The sequence below is a fragment of the Panulirus ornatus genome, chromosome 20 (assembly GCF_036320965.1).
Source record: "Panulirus ornatus isolate Po-2019 chromosome 20, ASM3632096v1, whole genome shotgun sequence".
NCBI lineage: Eukaryota > Metazoa > Arthropoda > Malacostraca > Decapoda > Palinuridae > Panulirus > Panulirus ornatus.
Genome location: NC_092243.1, coordinates 45,653,639 through 45,675,368, shown reverse-complemented (window position 1 = coordinate 45,675,368; position 21,730 = coordinate 45,653,639). Strand labels below are relative to the sequence as shown.

General features: G+C 37.9%; 1 protein-coding gene across 11 annotated transcripts in view; it reads right to left on the bottom strand.

Annotated features, from left to right (window-relative positions):
* Positions 1 to 21,730, bottom strand: part of LOC139755976 (uncharacterized) — a 734,338-nt gene that overhangs the window by 275,811 nt on the left and 436,797 nt on the right. The window contains exon 6 of one of the 11 annotated variants that reach the window (XM_071674822.1): positions 14,194 to 14,337. The exons of 9 other annotated variants lie outside the window; for them this stretch is intronic. In XM_071674822.1, the coding sequence (XP_071530923.1) occupies positions 14,194 to 14,337 (144 nt within the window). Of the gene's footprint in view, positions 1 to 14,193; positions 14,338 to 14,363; positions 20,558 to 21,730 lie in introns of those variants that run through there. One more of the 11 variants, XM_071674838.1, reaches the window with a different exon arrangement.

Sequence of the window (21,730 nt, the reverse complement as noted above, 5' to 3'; positions counted from 1 at the left end):
AACGAAGCTCAAGGGTAAAGGGGAAGAGTGGTTTGGAAATGTCTGGGGAGTGAAGTCAGGGGTTAGTGAGAGGACAAGAGCAAGGGAAGGAGTAGCAATACTCCTGAAACAGGAGTTGTGGGAGTATGTGATAGAATGTAAGAAAGTAAATTCTCGATTAATATGGGTAAAATTGAAAGTTGATGGAGAGAGGTGGGTGATTATTGGTGCATATGCACCTGGGCATGAGAAGAAAGATCATGAGAGGCAAGTGTTTTGGGAGCAGCTGAATGAGTGTGTTAGCGGTTTTGATGCACGAGACCGGGTTGTAGTGATGGGTGATTTGAATGCAAAGGTGAGTAATGTGGCAGTTGAGGGAATAATTGGTGTGCATGGGGTGTTCAGTGTTGTAAATGGAAATGGTGAAGAGCTTGTAGATTTATGTGCTGAAAAAGGACTGATGATTGGGAATACCTGGTTTAAAAAGCGAGATATACATAAGTATACTTATGTAAGTAGGAGAGATGGCCAGAGAGCGTTATTGGATTACGTGTTAATTGACAGGCGTGCGAAAGAGAGACTTTTGGATGTTAATGTGCTGAGAGGTGCAACTGGAGGGATGTCTGATCATTATCTTGTGGAGGCTAAGGTGAAGATTAGTATGGGTTTTCAGAAAAGAGGAGTGAATGTTGGGGTGAAGAAGGTGGTGAGAGTAAGTGAGCTTGGGAAGGAGACCTGTGTGGGGAAGTACCAGGAGAGACTGTGTACAGAATGGAAAAAGGTGAGAACAATGGAAGTAAGGGGAGTGGGGGAGGAATGGGATGTATTTAGGGAATCAGTGATGGATTGCGCAAAAGATGCTTGTGGCATGAGAAGAGTGGGAGGTGGGCTGTTTAGAAAGGGTAGTGAGTGGTGGGATGAAGAAGTAAGAGTATTAGTGAAAGAGAAGAGAGAGGCATTTGGACGATTTTTGCAGGGAAAAAATGCAATTGAGTGGGAGAAGTATAAAAGAAAGAGACAGGAGGTCAAGAGAAAGGTGCAAGAGGTGAAAAAAAGGGCAAATGAGAGTTGGGGTGAGAGACTATCAGTAAATTTTAGGGAGAATAAAAAGATGTTCTGGAAGGAGGTAAATAGGGTGCGTAAGACAAGGGAGCAAATGGGAACTTCAGTGAAGGGCGTAAATGGGGAGGTGATAACAAGTAGTGGTGATGTGAGAAGGAGATGGAATGAGTATTTTGAAGGTTTGTTGAATGTGTCTGATGACAGAGTGGCAGATATAGGGTGTTTTGGTCGAGGTGGTGTGCAAAGTGAGAGGGTTAGGGAAAATGATTTGGTAAACAGAGAAGAGGTAGTAAAAGCTTTGCGGAAGATGAAAGCCGGCAAGGCAGCAGGTTTGGATGGTATTGCAGTGGAATTTATTAAAAAAGGGGGTGACTGTATTGTTGACTGGTTGGTAAGGTTATTTAATGTATGTATGACTCATGGTGAGGTGCCTCAGGATTGGCGGAATGCGTGCATAGTGCCATTGTACAAAGGCAAAGGGGATAAGAGTGAGTGCTCAAATTACAGAGGTATAAGTTTGTTGAGTATTCCTGGTAAATTATATGGGAGGGTATTGATTGAGAGGGTGAAGGCATGTACAGAGCATCAGATTGGGGAAGAGCAGTGCGGTTTCAGAAGTGGTAGAGGATGTGTGGATCAGGTGTTTGCTTTGAAGAATGTATGTGAGAAATACTTAGAAAAGCAAATGGATTTGTATGTAGCATTTATGGATCTGGAGAAGGCATATGATAGAGTTGATAGAGATGCTCTGTGGAAGGTATTAAGAATATATGGTGTGGGAGGCAAGTTGTTAGAAGCAGTGAAAAGTTTTTATCGAGGATGTAAGGCATGTGTACGTGTAGGAAGAGAGGAAAGTGATTGGTTCTCAGTGAATGTAGGTTTGCGGCAGGGGTGTGTGATGTCTCCATGGTTGTTTAATTTGTTTATGGATGGGGTTGTCAGGGAGGTAAATGCAAGAGTCCTGGAAAGAGGGGCAAGTATGAAGTCTGTTGGGGATGAGAGAGCTTGGGAAGTGAGTCAGTTGTTGTTCGCTGATGATACAGCGCTGGTGGCTGATTCATGTGAGAAACTGCAGAAGCTGGTGACTGAGTTTGGTAAAGTGTGTGGAAGAAGAAAGTTAAGAGTAAATGTGAATAAGAGCAAGGTTATTAGGTACAGTAGGGTTGAGGGTCAAGTCAATTGGGAGGTGAGTTTGAATGGAGAAAAACTGGAGGAAGTGAAGTGTTTTAGATATCTGGGAGTGGATCTGTCAGCGGATGGAACCATGGAAGCGGAAGTGGATCATAGGGTGGGGGAGGGGGCGAAAATTTTGGGAGCCTTGAAAAATGTGTGGAAGTCGAGAACAGTATCTCGGAAAGCAAAAATGGGTATGTTTGAAGGAATAGTGGTTCCAACAATGTTGTATGGTTGCGAGGCGTGGGCTATGGATAGAGTTGTGCGCAGGAGGATGGATGTGCTGGAAATGAGATGTTTGAGGACAATGTGTGGTGTGAGGTGGTTTGATCGAGTAAGTAACGTAAGGGTAAGAGAGATGTGTGGAAATAAAAAGAGCGTGGTTGAGAGAGCAGAAGAGGGTGTTTTGAAATGGTTTGGTCACATGGAGAGAATGAGTGAGGAAAGATTGACCAAGAGGATATATGTGTCGGAGGTGGAGGGAACGAGGAGAAGAGGGAGACCAAATTGGAGGTGGAAAGATGGAGTGAAAAAGATTTTGTGTGATCGGGGCCTGAACATGCAGGAGGGTGTAAGGAGGGCAAGGAATAGAGTGAATTGGAGCGATGTGGTATACAGGGGTTGACGTGCTGTCAGTGGAGTGAATCAAGGCATGTGAAGCGTCTGGGGTAAACCATGGAAAGCTGTGTAGGTATGTATATTTGCGTGTGTGGACGTGTGTATGTACATGTGTATGGGGGGGGGGTTGGGCCATTTCTTTCGTCTGTTTCCTTGCGCTACCTCGCAAACGCGGGAGACAGCAACAAAGTATAAAAAAAAAAAAAACAAAAAAAAAAAAAAAAAAAAAAACAATATTCAGAAAAATACTGTAACAGAAAATGGGCAGTACAGGAGTGTGCAGTTTAAATATCTCCAGGTCAGAGAGGAGTGGTCCTCTTGTAGTTCAAAATGTACAACTTACTCGAAAAACGATACAGTAAATTGCATTCTTTACATATTTCTCTACACAATTCTATTTAGTAGGTTCATGACTAATTCAAGCACTAAGACTATGTTACGTATTAAAAAAAATAATGGAAATATAGGTGGTACGGTAGAGCATTTGCAATTCAGGTTGATGACACAAGTGTTTGATTATATTTTGGTTAAACACATTATTTTTGTGAAAGATACCGTATATCTACCTAATGCATATCTCTCATGCTCATTCCCTCAGGGAGCTCCCTCAAGAGGGTGGTCATGGATAAAGAGTGCCCATAACTGATGAACTCCACACTGCTTCTTTGCCTTTATGCTTCACCCTTAACAGGCCACTGGCAGAGGGTAACTCTGGCACAATAAATCTTATTTCTTATGTGTGTGTGGGCATTTATATATATGCATGTGTATGAGGGTGGGTTGGGCCATTCTTCCGTCTGTTTCCTTGCGCTACCTCACTAACACAGGAGACAGCAACAAAGTATGACATATATAAAATACATCTTTTCTACATAGTTCTCTTCAACAGGTTCTTACCTAATCCAAAAATTAATAAGTCTACATATTCAGAGAAATATAGGAAAAAAACCCTCACCTAGCCTATCCTAGAGTCCCAAAGAAAAGTAGAAGTGATGAAAAGGCAGATGCCTGTCTGTCATTTTCTGAATGTATTGTACTTAATTTTCATTGACTGGATATTTTGAGTATCATGTAGTACATTAATTCCATTATCAACATAATGTTTTGAGTACATTTCATTTCTATTTAATTTCCTTTTTGTCTTAAGTCCCCAGCCCCTTATTTACATACAAATTGATGTCCTGCTATAGCATGATTTGATAGCACTTTAACTTTGGTGCCTCTCATGTTATATCCTGCCCCTAATACTCTATGTTTTTACTCAGGTTTACACACTCATCCCAGCTTAAGCTAGGTACCAATTTATTGACCTACCCTGATGGAAGGATGATCAGCTAGAACTGGCTGTGGGCTGATCAATGTCAATGGGATGTGTGTAATTACCCATTTGCACTGTATGGGGAAGAAGTTTACACTCATGGGGCCCCGTCTCTTGAAGTCTTTATTACACCTCTTGAACAGTCTCTATTATCATACAGGCTTTCAATAAAGTACCTCAGAAGAGACTTTTACATAACCTTAAAGCATATGCAATTGGTGAAGAACTCTGTACATGGATCAGATACTGGCTTACTGGAAGAAAGCAGCATGTAGTATTAAACGGTAAAGCCTCAGAGAGGCTACACATAACGAGTGGTGTGCCACAGGGATCGGTCCTAAGCCCAATTCTTTTCATAATATACATAAATAACCTAGAACTCCAGTCTCATATCTAAGATCTCCCAGTTTGCTGACGGTACTAATCTAGGAAGTAGAGCTGTAAACAGGCAGAACTGCAAAATGATTAAAGATAACTTACTAGCAGAGTGGTCAGACATATGGCAAATGAAGATTAATTTAGACAAAAGTAAAGCTATGCACTTTGGAGACAAGAATATACGTTATATCTACAAACTTTCAGAAATTCTCCAACTAAAGTAAGTAAAGAAAAGAACCTGGGAGTTGTCATTAGCAATAATCTGAAATACACTACGCTGTCAAGCAGCAAGTAAAAAAGACAACCAAATGTTAGGTTTCAAAGCCAGGAACACAGAGTAAAAGAAACCAGAAACAATTCTCACATTCATAATTCTCTAGGAAGACCACACCTTGAATATAGTCCTGTTTTGGTCCCCAAACTATAAAAAAAGATGAGGAAAAATTACAGCAAGTACAGAGATGCACGACAAAATGGATCCCATCCCTTAGAAATCTGGCATACAAAGAGAGGCTAAAAAAATTGGATCTCTTCTCCCTTGAAAAACGTAGAATTCATGGCGACGTAATCCAAGTGCTCATAATTCTGAACAAGTTTGATAAAGTAAATCGAGAACATCTTCTTGAAGGACAAGTTACCAGGACAAATGGAATAAAACTCAAAGCTAAAAGATGTAGTGTGGCCATGGCAAGATGCTTTTTTCCTATAGGTGTATTGAGCACTGGAATAAATCATCGTCACACATAGTGAATGCTAAGACCTTCAAAAGTTGTTTAGAAAAGTATAAAGTCAGATATACTCTGAGAAAAACACTAGAAATAAACTATATAAGCAACAGTGGTAATGGGGACACTAGAAGATTAATGTGTAACAGTGGGTGATAGCTTAAAAAACTGTTGAACAGATTTACATTTTTTTGTCAAGGTAAAATAAATCTTTTTTTTTTTTTTACCAGACAACCCAGTTGTGGGTCAATCAGGCCTCCTGTTGTGTGTCTTTCTCATGTAAATTCATTTAAATGTAAATACTGTCTGCATTAATCATGCCCCAAGTAATTTGTTCCATTCATCCACCACTATTATACTATAAATGTATACTGTCTGCATTAACCATGCCCTAAGTAATCTGTTCCATTCATCCACCACTATTATAATATAAAAGTATTTTTCAACATTTTTATCAACAATTTTCTTGCTTAACTTTATGTTATGTCTTCTGATAAATCCATCCCTACATCTCTTGTATAACTGTTCACTGTCCACATCATCAATCTATCTTAAAAACTTAAAGCTTGTGATCTGGTCACCCCTAACTCTTCTCTTTCAAGATGGAAAAGTTAAAAGTCTCTTGCCTTTCCCTGTAAATCAGCTTCCTTAAATCTGGTGTCATTTTTGTTGCTCTCCTCTGGACCTTTCATATTAGCTCTTTGTGCTTCTTTAGGTATGCTGACCAAACCTGTGAAACATATTATAGTTTTTGCCTTGTGTAGGATATGAACAGCTGGCTAAATATTTCCCTACCCAGACACTTGAAAGCTATTCTCATGTGGGTCTCTGGCAACAGGATAAGGATGATGCCAACTCCTAAGTCCTCATACACAGTATCCAGAAACTTACTTCCTGCTAGATGATAATAATAATACTGATGCCTTCTGTCTTTCTGTCTCATCCTCATTACTTTACATGTGCCCTGATTGAATTTCATCAACAAAGTATCAGACCATCTTTGGACTTTGTTTATGTTTTCTTGTAAGTTGATGCAATCTTTCTTGCTTTTCGCTTCCCTAATGACCTTTGCACCACCTACAAACACATTTAGGTAAGAGTCTAGCCCTTCAAGCAAGTCATTTGTATAAATCAAAAAGAGTACTGGTCCTAGAACAGAACCCTGTGGCACTCCACTGGTCACCCATTTGAAGGCACCTCTAACATGCCTCCTCTAATCCCTCCTACTGAGATACTCTTCTATCAACAACAGGAATTTCCTCCCTATTCCTATAGCATGCTTCAGCTTCATAACCAGCCCTCCATGCACTACAGTGCTTATTGCTCTCTAGCAGTCCAGATACAGTCAATCCACCCAGTCTTCCCTTTTGTCTAAGAACTAAACTTTTTCTACCACAGAACTCTCAGAAGTTTGTTGCACATGACCTTCTTTCCTGAAACAGTGCTGTCTCACCCTTAGGTAATCTATCCTCTTTAGAAAGTCATCTACAGGCATTATAATAATATTTTTTCCAGATCCTTACACACCAAAGTCATTAATGAGACCAATATGTAGTTCAGTGCCTATTCCCAATCATGTCCTATTGATAGGTTTGCCCTCTCCATTTGCTTGACATTTGTGTCTCCAGTGATATCTTGAACAGTACTGTACGTGATTTGTCTTGCATATTGGCACATATCTACAGTAAATTTCATCAGAACCATGGGCCTTGTCTGGGTCAAGACATTTCAAATACCTTGATGATTTCAAAAATCTTCCCATTCTATCTCACTGCTGCTGTTTCTTCTATTGTGAAAATACTTTTGAACCTGTTATTCAAGTCTTCAAGTATCCATACATCATTCTCTACAATTCTTCCCTCTGAATCCCTTTGCCTTGCTCTTTAACTGACAACTGATTCCTGATAAATTTAGGGAGAGTTATGAATTTTCTCTTGCCTTGTCCACAACATTCTTTCCAGTTTTATTTTTCATTTCATTCTTATCCTGTTATACTCATTCCTTGCCTTATTATATCTTCCAGATACTGGCTGGCTGTTGTGCCATATATATATTTTCACCATTACATATCTTGAAGCTCCTTTACTTTTTGACATAAAACTTTTCTTCCCTTCTATCATTTCCTCTGTAGTTGAAGCTTAGGAACCCATGCCTCTACTCCTTTATTGTAAATTTCACAGATCCTCTTACCATTAAGCCCCGGTATCTGGCTACTGAATTCCTTTTACCAATCTACTTTACCACAGAAACTGTTGAGGTTTGTGTCATTTCCAATAATAACATTTCTTCTATGCGTGTTGTCTCATCCCTGCTCTTTGTGTCCTCATTTACCACATAGTCACACTTAAGTATTACATGATTATTTTTTCCAAGAAATGATCATATACTAAATAATACTGTCAATGTCCATTTCAGTATGTGTGATGTTAAGATCCAGCAATGAAGATACATCAGTCCTATTCAGCCTAGTATGCTCACAGATAAGTTTATGTAAGAAATATTCCTTTGCCCCTCTAAAAGACTCCCTATCACCATGAGAATTCACATTCGCCCAGTCTGTCTCCTTATAACTTAAATCATCCTTTATTAGTACTTTACATCTCTAAAAAGTGAGTGTTTTACTCCTTTATGTATCATCCTGACTGTTCCTTCATTGTTATCACTGTATATTTGTTCTGGATCATTGTAATTCTTTGGAGAATTATATAGTATTAACACAACTATGCACCTCTTCCCACAAATATTCTTCCCATTTTGTACAATCTGAAAGGGCCATCCTTCTTAAAACTTAAGGCTTTTATCAAGAGTGCCATTCCTTTCCCTCCTTACTATCATGTACATCTCTGGACTATTTAGTAAGCTCTGTTTCCCTGATTCTTAACAGTATCAGAAGCACTTTCCTTTATGCAGTCCTGAATCCCAGCATTTCATCACTAATTATTAATCTATCAACATTTGAAAACATTACTTTCAGTCTAGCATTACTATCTCCTAACACTGATGCCCTTTCCACACTGCTGACAAAGCTTCCCCACTCTTTTACCTCACCTGCAGCTTCACTTTTATGTCTTCTGACTAATTCTTCACTTTTGCTTTTCCCCCTAACTTCCTCTGATCTATCACATTTTATGATTATCCCACATTCTTCCATCTTTCCTGTAAGTGTCTTAACTTCAAGTACATCCCAGCTAAATGACTTCAAGTAAAAGGTAACCATAACTAATTGCCTCCTTTCATCTTGGTTATAGCCACCAATTCTTCTTTCTTTTATTACTTAACTGCATCTGGCAAACCCATATCCTCCAACAATCCCTGAATATTCATTTCTTCCTTCTTTTCCCTTTCTTCTTTATTCAATGTATGATCTTTCTAACCAAACATAATCAATAATCTTGCATGATCTATACTTTTCTAAACCTTCCATCACCTAGCCCATAAACTTGCTTGATTGTTCCATTTCTAACAGTGCTTATTACTCTTTAAACAGCTTTACTAAATTCTCTGTGCACTTCTGCTTGTATGATCCTGGGTCTATGTTCTATTTCATAAATCTTTATGCTCTGCATCTGTAGATCAGCCATTACGCCCATTGCCATCAATATATTCTTGTGTTGTCATTTCCTCTAACTAAACAATTGCCAGCACTGCTATTTCTGCACCTCCCTGCCCATCATTACCGGTAAATTCTGTATGAGCTTTAGTCCTTTCCTCAAACTAAACAGCTGCAGATAATGTGCCTTCTGCACCTCCCTGCCCACAACTGTCCACAGATTCTAAATGTATTTTGTACTTTCCTTTAACTGTACAGCCTCTAGTACATCTAAGACATATCTTATTTACTTTTGAATGACCACCATCTTTCCTGAAATTTGTTATCTGTTAAATGCATATTTACCTACTTGTAATGTACAGGGAGGGAGTTTTACACTCTTGAGCCCATTATCTTTCCACTGCAATTACTTACTTGGGCTGTTTAAGGAGGGAATTTTCCATATGTTGGGCCCAATCTCTTGAACACTAACTACAATCACACAACCACTTAAATTCATGCATCCTGTCAGCATTACACATGTCCTCGGTCAATCTGTTTCATTCATCTACCACTATTATACAACAAAAGTATTTCTTTCCACATTTATCTAAAAGTTTCCAATATCATCTTAAGTCCTCTAATTGCTCTATCCCAACATCTCTCAAAGAACTATCAAGTGTCCACTTCATCAATCTCTTTAAAGACTTAAAGGTTGTGGTCAGCTCACACCTCAGTCTTCTCTCTTCCAAGGTTGGTAAATCTAAAGCCTCCAACCTTTCTTTGTAGCTCAGTTCTCTTACTTCTGGTACCTTATTTGTTGTTCTCCTTTGGACCTTCTCTATAAGCTCTTTGTGCTATGACCAAATCTAAGAAGCATAATCTAGTTTTGGCTTTATGTAGGATGTGAAAAGCTTTCTAAATATTTCCTCATCCATATTCTTGAAAGCTATTCTAATATTTCCCAGCAGTCAGTTTGTCTCCTTAACCAGAGAGTTGCTCTGTGTGTGTGTGTGTGTGTGTGTGTGTGTGTGTGTGTGTGTGTGTGTGTGTGTGTGTGTGTGTGAGTGTGTGTGTTAAATTACCTTTTTGTAATAAGCCATTTGTACAGTATGTGTAGGGAGTTTTACATTCATATGGCCCCAACTCTTGAAAATTCTCCATCATGCAACATCTTAAATTCATTTATGCAGTATGCAATAACCATGTCTTCCGTCATTCTATTCCATTCATCCACCACTCTTATACTACAGAAGTACTCCTTTACATCATTTTCTAAAAATTTCTTGCTTAATTTCAAGTTATGTATTCTAGTTGCTCTATCCCTATCACATGTGAAGAACAGTTCACAATCCTTACTATTGATTTGTTTCATAAACTTAAAGGATGTGTACAGGTCAATTCTGACGCATCTCTTCCAAGGTGGGAAAATTTATGGCCTCAAGCTTTTCCCAGTAACTAAGCTCCCTAAACTGTAGTACCATCTTTAATGTCATCCTTTCAACATTTTCATTTAGCTCTGTGTTTCTTTAGGTTCGTTGATCTTATGTAGGACATGAAGAGCTTGCTAAATATTTCCTTATCCATATTTTAGAATGCTATTCTAATATTTGCCTACAGACAGGCTGTCTCCTTAACTATCCTAATGTGGGACTTTGGCAATACTCATTGGACCCAATCTCTTGAACATTCTCTATTATCATAAACTTAAATATATGCATGATGTCTACATTAATCATGTCCTCAGTCATTCTATTCCATTTATCCTATATATGCATGATGTCTACATTAATCATGTCCTCAGTCATTCTATTCCATTTATCCATCACTTATAAAAAAGTACTTCTTTATATCTTTCATAACAAGTTTCTTCCTATATTCCAAGGTGTGTGCTCTGGTTACTATATTCTTGCATTTTTGAAAAAATTTTCCCAGTCAATGTCATTGATCTCTTTTGAAACCTTGAAGGGTGTGATTAGGTCAACCCTCACTCTTCTCTCTTCCAAGGGAGGAAATTCAGTCTACAGCCTTTCCATATAACTCAGCTCTTTTAATTCTTGTACCATTTTTGTCATACTTCTCTAGACATTCAGTTAGCTTTTTGTTCTTCAGGTGTGATCAAACCTGAGAGGTCTTACACTGAATATGAAAAATTTGCTAAAAACATTCCTTACCCATACACTTGAAAGATAATTTGATATTTACCAACAGTTTGTATTCTGAACTATAATCCTACTATGGGACTCTGGTGAAATATCAAGGACAGTGTTGACTCCCAAATCCTTCTTATATACAGAATTTCAAAGCTTATTTCCTGCTGCATAATAATCATAGTAAGGCCTTCCTTCTCTTTGTTCCATCCTCAGCACTTTACAGACCAACTTTGGAGTCACTTCCCTCATGACTTTTGCAACATCGGCAAACATATTCAGGTGTGGATCCATAACTTCAGGCAAGTCATTTACATAGATCAAGAAGAGTTATGGTCCCAGAACATAATGTGGCACTCTACTGGTCATCTCCAGCTATCTGCAGAAGGAACTGTTTACATGCTTCCTTCCATCAAGATAATCTTCTCTCTATTGAGGGAGTTTCTTCCCTTGTTCCTGCTTAGTGATCCAGCATCATAATCAGCCTCCCATGCATTACTGTCAAATGCTTTCTGGCAGTCCAGATACAAACAATCCACCTAGCCTTCCCTTTTATCAACAAAAGAATTCACTATCACACAGAAATCTCACAGATTTATAAAAAAAAAAAAAAAAAAAAATCTAAAACAGTGATTTCTCCCTCTTAGGTGATATAAAGTTATCCATTTGCATTCTAATCAGTTCAGGGCCTTTCCCTGGTTTCCTTCCTACCTTTCTACAGATATGTATGACATTTCCTCTTTTCCATTCCATTGGCACTCTGCCTCTGTCTAGCAACAATGCAAACTGTTTCAATAGGTTTATCTAGCATATGTATACATGTCTTCAGCAAATATGGTGAAATTGCAAAAAAAAAGAACCTTGTATGGGTCAAAATCATTAAGTAATATGTTGATTTCTTTACCAGATTCATACTTTTTTCATACTTGATTGCCATTTCCTGCGTTAGCAAGGTAGCACTATGAAAAGAAGAGTGCCACATCCACTCCCAATCATTCTCTAGCTGTTATGTGTAATGCTTCAAAATCACAGCTCCCTATCCACAACCAAGCCCTACACAGTTTCATGGTTTACTCTGGACACTTCACATGCCCTGGTTCACTCCATTAACAGTACATAGACCCTTCTAAACAACATTGTTCCAATTCTTAATGTTCTCCAAAACCTTCTCCCTGTTTCATCTCAGTGGTGTTGGGGCTATAGTGTCTTCCATTATCAAAACATTTTTGAACTTATTATTCAGTTTCTCACATATCCTTATATCATCACCTACAACTCTACTCACTGACTCCTTTAGTCTGACAACTGACTTAATGAATTTATGGAAAAGTATGCTCAATGACACACTTAAAGGGAATTTTCCTGTATACACCCTATAATTTTGTATCTAAGTACAATCTAAAAACTTATATCTCCATGACTCCCTGTCACCAAGAGAATCCAAATTCCCCAAGTCTATCCCTTTTTTAACTGAAATCCCCCACTATTAGCACTTTACCATCTCTAGGAAGTGACTGTCTTACTGCTTCATGTTCCATCATGATTGTTCCTTCAATATTTGTTCTTGTGCATGTCTGTCCTTTCTGATGTTGACAGGGCAGTATCAGGAATTGACAAAGAAATGGCCTTGTTCACTCATTTCCACTCTCTAGTTGTCATATATAATGTTCAGAAAACAGAGCCTCCATCCATAACCAAGCCCTACAGACCTTTCTGTGGTTTCCTCTGACTGCTTCACACACCCAGCTCTAGATCAATAAAATTCTTTGAAGGATTATGACATCATCATGCACTTCTTCCCTGAGGTTACTCTTCCCATTATGTATTGTCTGAACGGGCCATCCTCCACTATTTCTTGAAACAATAAGATTATCTTACAGTAAGAGAGTCGATCCTCACTTCCAGTGCCTTCTTTCCCTCTTCATTATCATGCATCACTTTGGGCAGAACAGGTGAGATCTTACCTCTAGAGTAGGCTTTGTTTCCATGATTCCGACAACTTCTGGTACTTTCCCTTATAATACCCTTGAATTCCAGCTCTTTCCCATTAACTACTAATCCATCTACATTTATATACAGTGGCGATGGGAATAAATAAAGGTAGACAGTATGAATTATGTACATGTGTATATATGTATATGTCTGTGTGTATACATATGTATACATTGAGATGTACAGGTATGTATATTTGCGTGTGTGGACGTGTATGTATATACATGTGTATGTGGGTGGGTTGAGCCATTCTTTCGTCTGTTTCCTTGCGCTACCTCGCTAACGCGGGAGACAGCGACAAAGCAAAATAAATAAATAAATACTTTCTGTTAAATGTTACCATTCCCTAGCACTCCTGCTCTCTCTGCAGTGTTATTGTGGCTTTTATATCAACTTAGGTGCTTTGCTTGTGTCTCCAGTTTTTTGCCTTCTGAAGGTCTTCTTTGTTTTTCTCTTTTTGTTTTTATCTAACACATTTGATGAACATCAAATGTGTATGTGTGTGTGTGTGTGTGTGTGTGTGTGTGTGTGTGTGTGTGTGATTAACCTTTGTATGTTGGGGGGGAATTTTACACTCATGTCACCCAATCTCCTAACCTTTTTTTTCTGAGTGTGTGTGTGTGTGTGTGTGTGTGTGTGTGTGTGTGTGTGTGTGTATTCATACTGTAAAATGAGAATAAATAAATAACACATTTAATTTTCAGAAATATAGTGTATTTAAAATTTCAATTCAATGTAATTATAACACATTGACATAAAAATGTTTTCCTGATGTGATTATGAATTCTGTCATTCACTGATTATGATGCCCTCTCAACAATATCTTGGTAGTATAAACATGAAATGGAAAGACCATTAAACATGGAATGATGTAAATGCAGCTGTAAGAATGGTAACTTTTGCTGATCCATTATGTGTCAGACTAAGAGCTACAAAGGTTCATTAGATAATGTCCAAAGAGTACATCTCATAAAAACATACAGATTCTAGGCTAGGCAGTCATGCTGATTCATCACTATGCATACGGACAAATAACTATAATGTTCAGTATTGAAGTATTATTAAAACATACTACGTTCCAACTTGTGTGATATGGTGACAACAAGGCAGCTATGTCTGATGCTTCAATAAATGGCACTGCAGAGCTGATCTTTGGGAAGCACGGTATGGGCAATAAATACAGTTGTAAGGTTTCTCTCCAGTATGAATTCTTATATGTTTGTTCAAAGCATATTTTGTAGATGAACGATGGGGACAATGTGTACATACAAATGGTTTCTCTCCAGTATGGGTACGTATGTGCTTTGACATGTGGTCTTTCCTAATTGAGGTGTGAGTGCAGTATGGACATTGGTTCACCTTGCTGACTGCTCCTCTTCCGCTATTCCTCGAACCATCACTGTTCGGTCCCACCTGTTGGGAACGCCTATCTTAATTATTGCCATCATTCCAGTTCTAAATTACCATTCTATAAAAAAAAAAAAAAGCATGACATCAAATGCCAAAATGAAGAAGACAGTATTTCATGCGCAAAAATAAAAAAAAATAAAATACAGCAAAATGTCTACGAAATTGCACAGAACATATAAACTAACGTCTTGTCACTTTTTAATATTTCAGTTGTGAGACTGTTACTGACAAAAAAAGACAAGAAGGGCATCTGGAAAAGAACACAAGTTCTCTGTACAAATACGACTCAAACACATTATCTTTAGAGAAAGAGCAATAGCACAGTTTAATAAGGGTTTTTCTCTGATGTTAACATGTACATATATGCTAATTCTGGATATTTACTTCTTCACTGGAAATGTATATATGCTTTGGGAAGTAACCTTATATATCTGCAGACTAAAATGCAATGTACTGTACTAAAAAACCATGAAACCTACCTAGCTACCAATCCAGAACCCATCAATGTTTAGAAGCATATTCAATTGTAAAGGAACTTCATAAAAGACATAACTTATCCATAATGATCCATAAGCACAAAAGACAATGACTGCGAGGGCTTAAAGTACTCTTGGAATATGTTCAAAGAAGTATGTGAGGAAACTTACATGAAAATCAATTCAAATGGGGAAATATCTGGTTATAACAACCACAGCAGAATGAGACAACACAGAGTAAGCATTACTGAGAAAAAATTTACAATAAGAAGCGAGTTCAATGAAGAGTAACGTTTTCATAGAAAAGCATGAGTACGTGTATGAGATGAGGAGTGTTCCTGGACTCTACCAAACAGTGGTAACATCAAATCAAAATGTTTCCTCTGTAAGGCTGTATCATCATCAGTGGGTGCAAAAGGGCCTCAAAGCAAATGGAATTTTATAAGAGGTCCTGCAGCTACATGACTATCTGTGAGTTAAAACAGAGTTTTTAGGATGATCTAGTATGTGAAGCAAGAGTGTGGGAATGAGATTTATAATAGTTCTGTGGAGTTTGATTACATGTATCTTTCAAAGTCTGAAGACTAATGATAAAACTATGTAGAAAACAACCTAACACTTGGAAATGCAAAGTTATGAAAGCTTTTGGTTCCTTCAATATAAATTTCTTTGAATGATAACAGAAAGAAAAGGACATTAGCTCAACAAATGAAATAATTAGGCAGCTGTATAAAGACAAATGAACACAATTCTATGGTTATGGTAAAATACAAAGGTAATGAAATGTTTCATTTAGAACTGAAATGACTGGCAATTACCTTTTGTGCATTAAAAATGGTAGTCATTAAAAATGATCTCTGCAATAGTTGATAAAAATTCATTGAATAAATTCATCACAATATTTGCTGAAGGAGTATGCAGCCACACTTGAAAGCCACTTGAAATATAAGTATGTCACTGAATGGAAATGTAGTCCCAAGGGAAAACATCATATCTATCTTTAAGATAATAAAAGATAATCATGAAACAGAGATGAATTACAAGCCAACCTATCTGACAGGCATAGTCTGTAAGACACCAGAAAAGATTTATAAAAGCAAATGGATAATCAAGTGCTAAGGAAAACTACCCAACTGAGAGACAACATGGGTTAATTGAAAGGTCATGCATAACATCCTCAAATTCTGTGAGAAAGTGAGCTCTACTTTAGACAAAAGATGAATGAATGGATTGTGTGTTTCTAGACTGCCAGAAAGCATTTGAAGCTGTACCACTGAAGATGTAAGTAAAAAAGCAGAATCTTCTGGCATGCATTAGGGGAAGACTTTTTGATGGACAAAAAATTACCTTGATGGAAAGGACAAAATTCTGCATTTCTGAAAGGACCATCCTCTAAATGGAATGGGGGTACTAGTTGTGTGCCAGAGAACTCAGTCCTAGGACCATAGCTTTACTTGATATATGTCCATGACTTGCTGGAGGGACTGGATTCGTCCATGAATATGTTTTAGATGATGCCAGACTCATGAGAGAAGTACAGAATGATAACAGCATCAACATACAAGGGCACCTAGACAAACACCAAACTTGATCTGATACGTGGTTGATGAAATTCAACCAAAGTAAATGCAAAGCAATGAGTAAACACATAGAAAGGCCCTGACATATACACAGGAAAAAAGCTACATGAATCTGTATATAATACAGCTTCAGGGTCAAATTTGTACCTAACCTGCTGCAAAAGCTACATCTCAGGGTTATGGTAAAAAAATCTATACACAACATAAATTAGACAATAATTGGAATATGTTTCTTGAGTTTTGTAACTGCACTTGAAGTAGCAAAAACAACTAGAGGGAAGCAACAAAGATGGTATCTGATAAACGAGAGCTAAGCTACAGTGACAAGTTATTGACCATCACAGAAAAGAGAAAAGTAGAGGGAGATTTGATTTCAATTTTCAAATTTCTAAATCAGTTTGACAATGTTGACAATATGCAGTTTATGAAAGGCAAGGTAAAAGAAACCAGAGATCATAACAACTTGTAAGGGGAGATGTGAAGTACTTTTTAGCAGTAAGAGCAGTGAATGAATGAAATACACCAAGAAATAGAATTGTGATTGTAGACAGTATACAAAACTTTAAAAAGATGTATGATAATAGAGAAAGTTCTAGACATAGAGCCTAAGAGTTTAGAACGCCCTCTCTATAATGTACATCATGTAGTTATGGATATATCACTAAGGCATCTCTCTAATGTGGACACAAACAGGGTTAAATTCATGCACCCTATTATATAGTACAACATGAACAGTGTATGGTTGCCAGGCGTGGGATATGGATAGAGTTGTGCGCAGGAGGGTGGATGTGCTAGAAATGAGATGTTTCAGGACAATATGTGGTGTGAGGTGGTTTGATCAAGTAAGTAATAATAGGGTAAGAGAGATGTGTGGAAATAAAAAGAGTGTGGTTGAGAGAGCAGAAGAGGGTGTTTTGAAATGGTTTGGTCACATGGAGAGAATGAGTGAGGAAAGATTGACCAAGAGTATATATGTGTCAGAGGTGGAGGGAACGAGAAGTGGAAGACCAAATTGGAGGTGGAAAGATGGAGAGAAAAAGATTTTGAGTGATTGGGGCCTGAACATGCAGGAGGGTGAAAGGCATGCGAGGAATAGAGTGAATTGGAACGATGTGGTATACCGGGGTCAACGTGCTGTCAATGGATTGAACCAGGGCATTTGAAGCGTCTAGGGTAAACCATGGAAAGTTGTGTGGGGCCTGGATGTGGAAAGGGAGCTGTGGTTTCGGTGCATTATCACATGACAGCTAGAGACTGAGTGTGAACGAATGGGGCCTTTGTTGTCTTTTCCTAGCGCTACCTCGCACACATGAGGGGGGAGGGGGTTGTTATTCCATGACGTGATGTATATACATGTGTATGTGGGTGGGTTGGGCCATTTCTTTCATCTGTTTCCTTGCACTACCTCGCTAGTGCGGGAGACAGCGACAAAGCAAAATGAAAATAATAAATGAACAGTGTGAGCACATAAATGGTTTCTCTACTGCATTAATGTTTATTCTGTCACACTTGCACTCCTTAATGTGGAATAATTACAGAGGTCCCTTACTTACCACAATTTTGCCACCCAAGGTTATGAGTATGCACACACTGAATAGTATATACCATTTTACTAACAACAGCATCAAGTTTTGAATATCCATGATTTTTCATACCAATACAAAAATTCTACCACACACTGGGCAAGTGTCATGTGGCTGTGGTTTGTTTGTGGTCCAGTCCAAAAGATCACAATTCTAGGCACAGGCAGGACATCTATCATAACAGGTGGTGTTGCTATGGCGAACATCAAGATAGCCTTTTGTACGGTGTAGTTGGCTGGCTGCTTTAAGGGAGTACTGTGGTGCAGCATCAGTGATGACATACTGCTGTCATATCATCATCTTACAGTTTTGTGCATCATTTCTTTGTAATTTTATAGATTAATCATGTTGGTTTTGAAGTACAACATGCTTACCTTTAACCCTGAGGTGTTCATGATAGCACTTAGGATATGTATCTCAAGGAAAATAGGGTGTGTATCTCAAGGGTTTCTCCCCCTTGCCCCCATTTCCCATAGGCCCTGTAGCTTGCCAACCATGGGATCTTCCAGGAATGAAACCCTAGTGGTCGGCAAGGGATTTCTGTACAGTATGAAGAGTGATTGCATTCCTCCTATCACTCTTCAGATGATCACTGTTGATTTCTACAGTTAGAAATCATTAAATTTGTTACTGATGTAACTGATATTTATAAATAAAAAAGAAGATAAAAAATTAAACAAACACAAAAAGTTTGGTTACCACACCTAACAAAGCACAAGGAGCCAAAAGAGACAGTACAGAAAAGGGAAGCAAAAATGGTAAAAGGATTAAGAAAGCCGAGTTGCAGAGAGAAGGCAACAAAAATGGTACCAGGACTAAGATAGCTGAGATGCAGGAAAAGGCGAGAAGTCTTAAACTTGCCCACTATGAATCAGAGAAGAGTTAGCGATGACCTGATCACAACCTTTTAATTTCTAAACCTGAATGATGATGTAGACAGTGAACAGTTCTTTGAGAGATATAGGGATAGGACAATTAGATGACATCGCAGGAAATAAAGTAAAAAAAAACATGTTAAAAAAGATGTAGATATACTTTTATAAGATAAAAGTGATGGTTGAATGGAATAAATTGAAAGAGGATGTGGCGAACATGGACGACATAGGGTAGTTTAGGAGGTTGTACAATTGTAAAGAATGTTCAAGAGATGGGGTTCCACAGGTGTGAAACTCCCTCCCCGTACAGTACAAATCAGTAATTACAAATGAGTAATAACACACACAGATGACTACAGATGAGCTCCAGGCAGTGCACTGTTTTTTTTAATTCACATTTTTTTTAAAGGGTCTACAACTCGAAGTATACTTTGAGATGGTTTGGCCATATGGAAAGAATGCAAGATGGGAAGTTTACAAGGAGAATGCAGTACAATTACTACAAGGAAAGAGGCTGGTGTGAGAGGAAGACCACCTGTATCCCGGGTAAATAAAATGGAAGAGTACTGGAAGAATGCATAATGGTGTTTGCAAGGTAGGCATGGAAGGATTGCAGTAAGTGGAGACTTTTGCCATGAAAGCATCATATACTTGTACTCACAATAAACCTTAGCAGTATATTGCTTTTGAAAATATATGAGGAGTGGATGAGGTTTATGTGGACACTGTACTCCAGGATCTTTTTCAATATCAGCACATATCAAGGAAAACTAAAACACTATCATTGGGTAATTTGCACGTATAACATTTTGTCACAAGATTCCAACAGAATGACAATATAAAAGTCATAAAACCAAATGCTTTCAACACAATATATCTTATTTCAGTACATAAGTCTGATGAGACCTCAGACATAAATACCATATCATTTCATCAGCCCTACAGAATTTCTCATCTTTATCTTTCTACTTCATAAAAGCAGCTGCATTTCCACACAAAACATAAGAGACAAAATAGTTTCCAACTGTGCCAACCCAAATATATATATAATAAAACAAATGATTCCCACCTTCTTAATTTTCATATCAGTTTCATCATCTATGAAACCAAATCAGAATTACATTCTGAATATGGAAATGATATAAACTGCTTTTCTAATATAAAGTTTCTGTACATTCATGAAAAAGTTATACCATTAACTTTACAGCCTTTAAATGAAAAGCTGATTAAAGTACTTCACTTAATGAATCTTCTCTATACTTTAACATAAGTTCTGAAGTATCACTTTTAAGTCAAACAAACAGCTGGAACCCACATAATCTTAAGTCCTTTGGCAACCAAAATCAAGAACTTCTGGTAAATGAGATACATGAACACACTTACTAAATGTATATATATTTCATAAGTCATGGCTTGTGTGTAAGCATGTGACTCATTAAGCTTGATCTTTGAGCAGCACGGTATGGGCAAAAAGAACAGGAATAAGGCTTCTCTCCAGTATGAATTCGAATATGAGTAATCATTGTATCTTTTGTAGAAGAGCGATAAATGCAGTGTGGACATGTAAAAGGTTTTTCGCCTGTATGAGTACGGATATGCCTTGTCATGTAGTCTTTCCTGTAAGAGGAATATGCACAGTAGGGACACTGATGCGGCGTGATGACAGCTTCTCTTCTGCTGTTCCTCAAACCATCACTGTTCGGTCCCACCTGCCAAAAAGCCTAACTTAATTACTGGCATCATGTACATTCAGATTCACCTCTTCAAGAATTAAGATAAAACATTAGTAAACGTGCACTAACTAATGGACTTTCTTGGTATAGAAAAGATTCATTTCTGTTGGATAGAAATTACAATGTGCAACAGAAGAACTTTATCATCCCTTCATAGAGGTATACCCATCAATTCACTAAAGAATTACCTAAACAGGATGTGAAGTTACATAAAATCATGTAGCTAATAAAAATTCTGAGAACAGTATAGCTTCCTCCACAATCATTTCATATTCTATTGCTCTGTACCTATTTTCACATAGTTTCACTGTCATCAAGATGTCTATCACTATCAAAATTTTAGTGAGCATTCCAGCCATAAATACAATAAATTTAGTACATTAATATAACACAGATCCAAACTGCTTAGGACCAAGGAGTCTTTGGAAAGTCTATAATTTCAAAAAGTCATTATATCTACTGAAGGAACTCATACAATAAACTGTATCAATTGTTTTCAGTACACTACAAATTGTCATACATAATTATGTTTGCCAAAAACTTTACTTCACTATTCTTCTACAGTGGATGCTATTTTGTTCAAGCATCAACTTTGAAAATAGTAATAAACCCTTAAACATTTGCCATATGCTGTAATTAATGTTGTCTACCAAGCAGTAGGCAGATACCCACCTCACAATACACTGCCAGTCACTCGAAAATTTGCAAGATAACCCTACTGTCTTTTATTTTCTCTAATGACTGATATTGACAACAAAGTATGAACAAATTATTCTACAGTTTTATCCATCATTTGTATATGCTAATACGAATAAACTGCAAACTTCCACAAATCAAAAGAACTTACAGAAACCTTATCTTTTTTTTTTTTTTTGCTTTGTCGCTGTCTCCCGCGTTTGCGAGGTAGCGCAAGGAAACAGACGAAAGAAATGGCCCAACCCACCCCCATACACATGTATATACATACCTCCACACACGCAAATATACATACCAATACAGCTTTCCATGGTTTACCCCAGACGCTTCACATGACCTGATTCAATCCACTGACAGCACGTCAACCCCGGTATACCACATCGATCCAATTCACTCTATTCCTTGCCCTCCTTTCACCCTCCTGCATGTTCAGGCCCCGATCACACAAAATCT